The sequence below is a fragment of the Cyprinodon variegatus genome, unplaced genomic scaffold (assembly GCF_000732505.1).
Source record: "Cyprinodon variegatus isolate N-32 unplaced genomic scaffold, C_variegatus-1.0 Scaffold779, whole genome shotgun sequence".
NCBI lineage: Eukaryota > Metazoa > Chordata > Actinopteri > Cyprinodontiformes > Cyprinodontidae > Cyprinodon > Cyprinodon variegatus.
In genome coordinates, this window is record NW_015151232.1 from 165,829 (window position 1) to 176,428 (window position 10,600).

The 10,600-nt window shown below is 37.7% G+C and overlaps 1 protein-coding gene and 1 long non-coding RNA gene across 2 annotated transcripts in view; both read right to left on the reverse strand.

The window, feature by feature from the left end:
- LOC107098455 overlaps nucleotides 1-193 on the reverse strand; it is a 6,343-nt gene extending 6,150 nt beyond the window's left edge. The window contains exon 1 of the long non-coding RNA XR_001481885.1: nucleotides 67-193. This is a non-coding gene — a long non-coding RNA (uncharacterized LOC107098455). The remainder of the gene's footprint in view (nucleotides 1-66) is intronic.
- Nucleotides 194-398: 205 nt separating this feature from the next.
- The window catches only part of LOC107098458 (unconventional myosin-XV-like), a 13,550-nt gene continuing 3,348 nt past the window's right edge, over nucleotides 399-10,600 (reverse strand). Inside the window, exons 4-17 of the mRNA XM_015396170.1 lie at nucleotides 10,132-10,245; nucleotides 9,894-10,055; nucleotides 9,708-9,821; nucleotides 9,574-9,632; nucleotides 8,156-8,279; nucleotides 7,967-8,062; nucleotides 6,753-6,947; nucleotides 6,564-6,659; nucleotides 5,386-5,517; nucleotides 3,988-4,113; nucleotides 3,829-3,906; nucleotides 2,441-2,589; nucleotides 678-723; nucleotides 399-416 (exon numbers count right to left, since the gene is read on the reverse strand). Of these exons, the coding sequence (XP_015251656.1) occupies nucleotides 399-416; nucleotides 678-723; nucleotides 2,441-2,589; nucleotides 3,829-3,906; nucleotides 3,988-4,113; nucleotides 5,386-5,517; nucleotides 6,564-6,659; nucleotides 6,753-6,947; nucleotides 7,967-8,062; nucleotides 8,156-8,279; nucleotides 9,574-9,632; nucleotides 9,708-9,821; nucleotides 9,894-10,055; nucleotides 10,132-10,245 (1,509 nt within the window). The remainder of the gene's footprint in view (nucleotides 417-677; nucleotides 724-2,440; nucleotides 2,590-3,828; nucleotides 3,907-3,987; nucleotides 4,114-5,385; nucleotides 5,518-6,563; nucleotides 6,660-6,752; nucleotides 6,948-7,966; nucleotides 8,063-8,155; nucleotides 8,280-9,573; nucleotides 9,633-9,707; nucleotides 9,822-9,893; nucleotides 10,056-10,131; nucleotides 10,246-10,600) is intronic.

The following is a 10,600-nucleotide window of genomic DNA, read 5'->3' on the forward strand; positions in this document are numbered from 1 at the left end:
AACATAATTAATGTGTAGAAATAAGGAATAGTTGTATTAACCAAACGTGCTAGTGTGTGTGAGCACCTCTCAACGAAGGATGAGTACTGAATCCTGATCGGAAAACCTTCTTTCCGTATTTGGATTGTTTCCAGTACGCCTGAGTACTTTAGCTGAACAGACACATAATCAACATCAAAGATCCCAGGAAGCTGTAAAAAATAAAAGTTAGATGTAATAAAAGGCAAAGTTTCCATTTATTTAGTTATTAAATCAGATGGATTCTATATCTTTGCTCTGCATGCATGGACTTTCTGTAGACTAATATGTGAAGATTATAAATTAGATATAATAAACATGCATATTTAAGCAACAGATGTTTCTAGCACATTCTGTTATCTGTAAGAAACAGAGATAAATCAACATCGCTTTGATGTCTGTTTCCCAAGACAGTTACACAATTGTAAAATCAAGTCAAGCCAGGAAGTTCCTCAGTTATTATTTGCTTAATCATATTTAGTTACTTTAACAAAATTGTTTTATGTCCTATCCTGCTAACATAAAACAATTGTGTTAAAGTAACTAAATATGAATAAATAAATGCCAAAAACGGTATTGTTTTTTTCAGTGTATTGTTATCCTGCACATATTGACCCTAGAAGTAAAGAAAGGTTGTTTTTTTTATAGTATTTTTTTACCTTCACATAATTTGGCTTCAGGCAGCGGATGATGGTTGTTTTACACCTAAGAAGGTTAAGAGGAAAACTTTGATTAGTCAGTCTGTCCAATAATTCCAGGATAAAATCTGTTTAATCAGAAAAATACAGAATTATCTGATTGATCTGCAAGATTTATTAAATAAAATGTAAATATTATCTGTATCCATTTAGAATTTGGTCACATTTGGTGGCGGTCACAAGATACTTATAAGCACAAATCTGTCATTTTCTACATCTATCTATCTATCTATCTATCTATCTATCTATCTATCTATCTATCTATCTATCTATCTATCTATCTATCTATCTATCTATCTATGTACACTGCAAAAACGATCTAGAAATAAGTAAAAATGTCTTAGATTAAATGTATGTATCCTTAATTTGAGCAGGTAAAAAAGATTATTTGGTAATGGAATTAATATTTTCACTCTTAAAATAGATAATTAGTTACTAAGCACTTGAAGTAAGACAAAGCAATTATTTGTTTCTTTATTTTAAATGTAAATTATCTTGTTCCATTGGCAAAAATATTTAATTTACCTTTTGAATTCAAGAAAAAATGACTTATTAGGATTTACACTTTTTTGTACTGTATGTCTGTCTGTCACTCGTTGATGTTTTATGGGCAATCAGCACCGATGCTATAGAGTTATTAGGTTCAAAAATGTAGGTTCGTAAAAGAGGAACTGAGTCCACACAGAAAAGTGATTTTTAGTAGCTTCTGCAGAAGGAGAGAGCTACACCCAACTCTCTAACTCTCTCAAGGACTTCCTCTGCAGAGCCTTTATATTAGCAGTTCATAACACATGGGGTGGGTTACAAAACAGAGTGTTCTTCTGATAAGGAAATTATTCAAGTCACAGGACAGAATGCTCCTCTGATTGAATCACAGAACAGAGTGCTCTTCTGATAACTGTGATTTAGCCTTGCACATCAGTAATTTTCCACCACCGTTGCATGACAGTTTGTAGTAAACAAGTGAAGCATCTCATTTCCTCAATGTTTGATATGTACACACATTAACTTTATAATCATCATTGAGTTGAATATTAAACAAAACAGATTGATAATTCTTCTTCTGTGGTGGCTGGTAGTGGGCAGGAAGAGTCTTCATGGAAACAACACAAGCTGGATGGATGGAATAATATTCCATAGCTTGAAAAGCACTATTTTTCATTGTTGTACCTCTTTTATATCATGTATAAAGCTGTTAATATTCATGAATATGTTTTAAAACCTGTAATTAACTTTATTTTTCTTTTATTATATTTTCTGATATTTATTAAACCAAATGAAACCAGTTTCCAATATAATATAACTGATGGCTTCTTCACTCAATAGTCCCAGTCTACAATGTTTTCAAATTTTTTGTCCATTTCTTCAGTTACTTCATATAAAAAATATTTTATTTGATAACTGAACTCAGATTAAAGTCAATTTAAAGTTAGAATAAAAGGAAAATCTTCTGAAATCATCAGTATTTCAGATCATAGAAAGTAGGTTCATGGTTACGTAGCCTTGACTGTTTGCTTTTTAAATGAACGTTCCAACACTCATCATAGCAGGTTTGGAACCAGCTGAGTTGGTTTTCATGGGTCTCCATCTGAATCCGGCTCCTAAATGAAACTCAATAAATTGCTATTCTTTCTCCTTTCTTTCTCTGTATTTTACCCTCAGATTAGTATCATTTTATGTTTGATTAAGAGAACATAAACTAAGGGACTCTACGTGAAATGAACCTTTCCATGCAGGTGGTGAGTTCGCTCAGGGACTGGAGGAAGTGTGAAGCTGTGGTCGGGGGCAGCTGGCGAAGACGTTTCCCCTTCAAACCCAGTTCCCTCTGCTGGACGTAGCTGTCCTGAAGCTTCTGGAAGAGCCCAGAAATCATCTGCATGAACACAGAAAAAATAACTCACACCACTGTTTGAAATGCAGTGGGAATCTGAAACATCATCTATAACTAACATCATAGCCGTTTTTATACTGCTAATGGAATTAGATAAAGGAACTTATTGTTCTGGCTCTGGAAGGAGGCGGTCGCATTTTCCTGCTGCTCCTGCACCTCCCTGCCTGTCCCTGCTTTGCTGTGTCTTTTCTTTTCTGAGCTCTCACTTCATATCACCCGAACTCAAACAATGGATCTGGTCAGCTGGTCTCTCAATGCATTTGATCAAATTTATTCAACTGCAAGACAGGAAAAAGGGGAACCATCCTGTCCTTTGTGGGACACACCATGGACTCCTGGAAGGCTTGGAGGATGGTGTTTTACAATGTTGTCAGTGGAGGATATCGAAGGTGTGTGGATTTTCTGATTTATGATACTCAGATTTCTCATGTTTGGATGCAGGATACCTGATGTATGAGGATGTCAGCAGTAATTTGGACATAGATCAGGCTGCTGGCCGCAATTGATGCGCTCACAAAGGCTGTGAATGAGCAGGACCGTGAGCTGAGCTGCATGCTGGGTGCGATTGAATGCAAGCTAGCTGCCTTTTTTTTAACTTAAAGGTGAGATGGGATAATATCTTGGATGTGCACGCTTGCTTCAAGGTGGAAAAGCCCAACAAATTTGGAATATTGAATTCACTATGTAGAGCCAGCAAGAAAAGGCTCAAGACTGACGGCAACTTCCTGTGCAGCCTGCTCTCAAAACAGTAAGTGTTGTTTTAGAATCAGCCTCCCCCTTTTTAAACCTCTCCTGGATGTTATGACGGAAGGGCCAAGAATTGCTCCCCACATTTGTGGAATTGTTTAGAACTGTAGTGCCGGTTGATAAACTTCCATCTTATCAACGATGATGACCCTTTGGGCAGCGTTCACGGACAAATTGAACGCACTCATCATACAAGCACACAACAAATGCTCAAATGACAGGTTTACTTTCATGTGTCTCCAGCCTCTCATGTGATCCTCCACTGAAATGTTTGTCTCGTGTTTATATGTGCTTTTTTGTGCAGAGGTTTTTTGATATCTTAAACTGTAGGTGCTTGTTGGTCTTATATGTCTCTGTCATTCCGTCATCCCAGTAAAGCCTGTATGATATTATGTCTTTTTTTTCATTGTTTAAGCCTTTATACAGTTAAAACCAGAATTGCTTTATGCAGAGTTGAATGTGTCAGTCGTTCACCTTTGTCCTGCTTCTAGCAAAAAGTTCCACGATTTCTGTCCTGAACTGGTCTTGATTCTTATTGAGGAAATTATGAACCTGAAAAAAAGAAGATGGAAGCAGTTTTATTTTATTTCTAGTAGCTTAGTAGCTTAAAATCAGGCGTAGAGGAATCAGTACCTCATAGGTGACAGCTCCAGCGTAGTGATAAATCGTGAAGACGGGCATCGGGCTCTTGGGCTTGGAGTAGAAGGGGTTGCTGGCATGGTGGTAGTGGCATTTCTGAAGGAAGGTGTGGTCAGTCGCCTGGTAAACCCAAACAATTCATCAGCTTTTATTGAAGTTGAAACCATATATTTATATGTACACACATACGTTTTTTTTTCTTTGGTGCTTTGGGGATTTTAGGTCACATATGATCTTCCTTCTGGCAGGAGGCTGCGGTCCATCAGGACCAAAATCTCGGGTTACAAGAACAGTTTTTCCCATCCGCTACCAGCCGGATCAACAAGGCCCAGAGACCCACATAACACTGACACCGCCTTTCACCCTCCTCCGTTCAGAACCTAAAAGCTACACTAACGTAGCATCTCCAGACCTTCCTGCATTACATTAACGCACAGCGTACTGCGTATGAATTCCAAAAACTGTAAAAAACAATCCACTGGACTTTGTTTCTAACTTTGATTCTGATTTATCCCCCTGACCCCCCACCCACACCAAACCCCCACATTAAAGGAATAGTACACCCAAAACATGATTAGCCTTCATTTTCTACTCACCCCCATGCTGAACAACACTCTGGAGTACTTTTTTGATATCTCAAATGCATCTGGAGATGTGGGAGGCTTCTTGCTATCTGCTGACATTCAAACAAACAAAGTCATTTAGAATGAAAGAAGAAGTTCCGCTTTTCACCTGTTTATTTTCTGCCGTGAAAAACAGGTGAAAAGCAGAACTTCTTCTTCTACGCTTGCATTATCGGCAGAGCAGACGCTGAATGCGCACTTTCATCTGGTTTGGTCTGCCGCGGTTTCCGTAGACTCGTGAACTCGCAGGCGCGCGCTTTTAGGAAATCCTATACACTACTGTTTATGCTCTAAAAACATTCTAAATGACTTCGTTTCGAGTAAATTCTGGACGCTACCCACTCAAGACACTTGGATTACTTTGGACGAGCAGTATGGAGGAATATTGACACGTTTTTTGTGGACTTTTATGGACCTTTCTGCCTCGGTCACCATAGACCTCCATTATTTGAATGTCAGCAGACAGCAAGAAGCCTCCCAGATCTCCAGATGCATTTGAGATATCAAAAAAGTACTCCAGAGTGTTGTTCAGCATGGGGGTGAGTAGAAAATGAAGGCTAATCATGTTTTGGGTGTACTATTCCTTTAATAGACTATATTAATTAGGTTATGTATGCTTAAAAAAAATTTTAAAAAATTCCACCATCCCCCTTCTTTTCTTACAACTGGACTACTGCCTGCTACTCTACCAATAGGAAAGATTGGCAGACAGCTTCTGTTCTCTGAAGGCTCATTCTGGATGAATAAATCGGTCTGTGGATGTGTTCACCTGTGGGAGGCATGTCTGATCGTCTAAAATGCGGAGGATGCCGTTTGGTCTGGAGGAGATCAGATCCAGACAGGAGTGAAAGTTCTTTAGCTGCACTGGATGCCAAAGGATCTGCTCGGCGTCGTACTCCTCCTGCAAGACACATCCGAATATTTAAAAGTTGTTCAAAAAGGCTGAAAACCAGCAGGATAAAGGCCCAAACACATGGCTTCCTCCTAACAGCATGAGGCTCTGTGAACCAATCACTGGACTCAGTGATCAAACAGTCAGGTGACGCCTTGTTACTCGAAGTTCAAATAAGATCATGTCTGTTTGTGCTTCTAAACATAAATATGTGCTGTATTTTAATGCTTTATTGTTTGTTTGCTCATTGTGTGATAAACATTTGCAGATTAATACGATATTATTGATCGACAGAAGCCACAGTTTCACCATTTTAATCAATATCTGGACTTATTCCATTAATAAAGCAAAGATCAGGTTATATAAAGAACATTCGAAAAAAATGTTTGGAAAATAAATATTTAAAAAAAGCAAACTACCTTAGGTAATGGACAAAAACATTTTATAAATGGAAATAAAAACAAACTTGATTTTGTAAATGGAAATTTGAAAAAAAGACTAAATGAATATATTTTGTACTTTGTAAAGCAACAGCTTTTATAGATGTTAATTTAAAAACAACTTGGTGTTGCAAATGGAAATAAAAAAAAAGGTTATCAAGACATGGATGTAATATTTTGAGAGTGTGGCGCCTTTTTTTAATAACATTTGAAATTTTTATATAGATAGATAGATAGATAGATAGATAGATAGATAGATAGATAGATAGATAGATAGATAGATAGATAGATAGATAGATTAAAGAAAAACACTCTCAAAATCTTTTTTTGATTAATACGTTTTTCAAAGTTCCTTTTCTGTATTGCATATTTTTTAAAATTTTCATTTACAGAAAATGTTCTCTGCTTGCAACAATAATGGAACAAAATTAACTCCATACACCCGGTCTAAAGTGAGTGAGTTTTGTTCTGACAGTCAGAAGGAGCAGAGTGGCATCATCAGCAGTCTGCATTGCTCCTCAACAAATCCTATTGCCACAGACTCCAAATCAGTTCTGGTGTGTTTCGCCCTTAACTTGTTCATATTTAGATCTTTTGGTTTTAAACTTCACCTACCTGCTCCTGGGAAATCAGTGTTTTGTTGAGAAAATGCTGCAGCTGCTCGTTGGCAAAGTTAATACACAGCTGCTCGAAGCTGTTCACTTCCAGGTCCTTCAAAAAGAAACAAAACCTTGAAAGTCAACTTCCATTTTCAGATTAATACATAATGATGAGAATATTTCCAAAGTCAGAAAATGAATGAACCTCGAAGCCGTAAATATCCACGACACCAACAGTGCTGTCCATCTCTGCCGGACTCAGCCAGTCATTAATTTGCTCCAACAACCAGTCGAACAGAACTGTGTACAAAGCTTTGGCAATCGCATTTCTATAGAGGAACAGAAAACATGCAGGTAGACGGAGGGAAATTTGTTCCATTACTGTTCCAAACAAGGAACACTGTAAATGGGAATTTCAGGAAAAAATGCAATTTAGATATAAAGATTTTTAAAAACTTCTTAAAAAAGGCTTTGAAAGTAATTTTACTTTTTTCTCAAATTACATTTTTTCAAACAATATTTTTTTATTCATATTTTATTTTTTTCTATTATAGTTTTTTAATTTCTGGGTTTTTCAAATATCATTCTTTTAAATTCTCTTTTCCTGATCATATTCTCTTCCCTTATGATTTATTTATGTGGGTTTTAGGCTGTGGCGGTTGGCCAGTAGAGGGCGCTAGGGTGTTGCCCCACTAGCCCAGTGACCTTAATTAAGACATAAAAAAAAAAATAATAAAAATTAAATTATGAAATTCATACTTTATAATTTTTAAAATATTTTGAAATATATTGATATACACTACTCAAAAAATGAAAGGAACACTGCGTAATCAGACTATAGCATCAAGTTAATTAAACTTATGGGTCATGATTTGGTCAGGTAAGTAGCAGAGGGGGTTGTTAATCAGTTTCAGCGGCTTTGGTGTTAATGAAATTAACAACAGGTGCACTAGAGGGGCAACAACGAAATGACCATCAAAACAGGAATGGTTTTACAGGTGGAGGCCACTGACATTTTTCCCCTGCTCACCTTTTCTGACTCTTTTTCANTAGATAGATAGATAGATAGATAGATAGATAGATAGATAGATAGATAGATAGATTAAAGAAAAACACTCTCAAAATCTTTTTTTGATTAATACGTTTTTCAAAGTTCCTTTTCTGTATTGCATATTTTTTAAAATTTTCATTTACAGAAAATGTTCTCTGCTTGCAACAATAATGGAACAAAATTAACTCCATACACCCGGTCTAAAGTGAGTGAGTTTTGTTCTGACAGTCAGAAGGAGCAGAGTGGCATCATCAGCAGTCTGCATTGCTCCTCAACAAATCCTATTGCCACAGACTCCAAATCAGTTCTGGTGTGTTTCGCCCTTAACTTGTTCATATTTAGATCTTTTGGTTTTAAACTTCACCTACCTGCTCCTGGGAAATCAGTGTTTTGTTGAGAAAATGCTGCAGCTGCTCGTTGGCAAAGTTAATACACAGCTGCTCGAAGCTGTTCACTTCCAGGTCCTTCAAAAAGAAACAAAACCTTGAAAGTCAACTTCCATTTTCAGATTAATACATAATGATGCAAATATTTCCAAAGTCAGAAAATGAATGAACCTCGAAGCCGTAAATATCCACGACACCAACAGTGCTGTCCATCTCTGCCGGACTCAGCCAGTCATTAATTTGCTCCAACAACCAGTCGAACAGAACTGTGTACAAAGCTTTGGCAATCGCATTTCTATAGAGGAACAGAAAACATGCAGGTAGACGGAGGGAAATTTGTTCCATTACTGTTCCAAACAAGGAACACTGTAAATGGGAATTTCAGGAAAAAATGCAATTTAGATATAAAGATTTTTAAAAACTTCTTAAAAAAGGCTTTGAAAGTAATTTTACTTTTTTCTCAAATTACATTTTTTCAAACAATATTTTTTTATTCATATTTTATTTTTTTCTATTATAGTTTTTTAATTTCTGGGTTTTTCAAATATCATTCTTTTAAATTCTCTTTTCCTGATCATATTCTCTTCCCTTATGATTTATTTATGTGGGTTTTAGGCTGTGGCGGTTGGCCAGTAGAGGGCGCTAGGGTGTTGCCCCACTAGCCCAGTGACCTTAATTAAGACATAAAAAAAAAAATAATAAAAATTAAATTATGAAATTCATACTTTATAATTTTTAAAATATTTTGAAATATATTGATATACACTACTCAAAAAATGAAAGGAACACTGCGTAATCAGACTATAGCATCAAGTTAATTAAACTTATGGGTCATGATTTGGTCAGGTAAGTAGCAGAGGGGGTTGTTAATCAGTTTCAGCGGCTTTGGTGTTAATGAAATTAACAACAGGTGCACTAGAGGGGCAACAACGAAATGACCATCAAAACAGGAATGGTTTTACAGGTGGAGGCCACTGACATTTTTCCCCTGCTCACCTTTTCTGACTCTTTTTCACCTGTTTTGCATTTGGCTAGGGTCACTGTCACTACTGTTAGCATGAGGCGCTACCTGGACCGTACAGAGGTAGCACAGGCAGTCCAACTCCTCCAGGATGGCACATCAATACGTGCCATTGCCAGAAGGTTTGCTGCGTCTCCCAGCACAATCTAAAGAGCATGGAGGAGATTCCAGGAGACAGGCAGGTACTCCAGGAGAGCTGGACAGGGCCGTAGAAGGTCTACAACCCATCAGCAGGACCGGTATCTGCTCCTTTGTGCAAGGAGGAGCAGGAGGAGCACTGCCAGAGCCCTACAGAATGACCTCCAGCAGGCCATTGGTGTGGTCCGTATTGATGCTCCTCTCATAAACTCGGCTATGTAACTTATGAAGGTCAAATTCGTTACTGAATGAGCCACGTGTTTAGCTGCATGCTTTAATGCAATGCCTTTTTTCCCCCCCCACATACTTAGTTGTGTAAGAAACATTTCTCCTCAAAGTTTTTATTGTACTTATGCACGGCTCATAAGTTTATGAGGCTCCAGGGTAAGCTGTGGGTCTGCCTAGAGAAAGATTCATATTTTGTTGTTACCTTGATTCTATGGCACTTTCCACAGACAGGGGGCAGTAGATCCGATCAAAGGTGGTCTCCTGTAACACAAAAAAAAAAAATCTCTGCAGATGCTCATCAGTGTAGATCTAATAGATTAGCGAAAAGATACCTACTGTGACTTTGTGGGTAATTACAGTTTGAAGGGCCTCAGGGGAAATCTGCAACAAGGAACCAACCCTTCTGGCCTCCGCCTCACTGAAGATACGAGCCACTTCAAATGACTCACTCTAAAACAGAAACAACAGAGGTATGATACGCATGTCTTATGTCTCCTGATTGCCTCCCTGATTGACAAATACCTCATAGGAGCTGAAAGAGATGTTACCGAGCTGCAGGATGGAGGAGAGGATGGCCCATATGTGGGAGATTTGATCTGAATGCAGGCCAATAGTCTCCAAACAGTGAAGCAAAATGTGAAAGTCCTGTTTTTCTTGCTTCCCGTTCAAAATGCAGGCACCCCCCTACATGACAACAACAAACATTAAAACTGCTAGAAGAAAAAAATAACAGAGTTTGCATGTTGCTGGTTTTATTGACTTGATTTAGGTAGTAATAGGTCTCAGCTCCCTGCAGGAAGAGCTTCTCTTTGTCCCAGTCATTCAAACCTTCCAGCAGTTCATAGAACACATGGTAGTTCCTCTCCTTACTGGCCTGGATAATAAACAGAGTCATTATTCAATTTAATTTAATTTAATTTACATTGATTTATTAATAATTAAGCAGAGAGCAAAATTGGAATAATAATAATGGTCCCATTTCGTTCATTTCATACATACACTGCCTGGCCAAAAAAAAAGTCGCCACCTGGATTCAACTAAGCAAATAGGTGCGAGCCTCCTATTGGATAATTACTGCATGGGCGATTATCTTTCAGCTGGCAACAAGTTATTTGACCCCATTTGGTGCAATGACTTGCTTCTCATTTCCTAAACAACCATGTCGAAAGACGCATCCCGTGGTCGTGGAAAAGATGTTAGTCTGTTTGAGAAGGGTCAATTCATTGGCA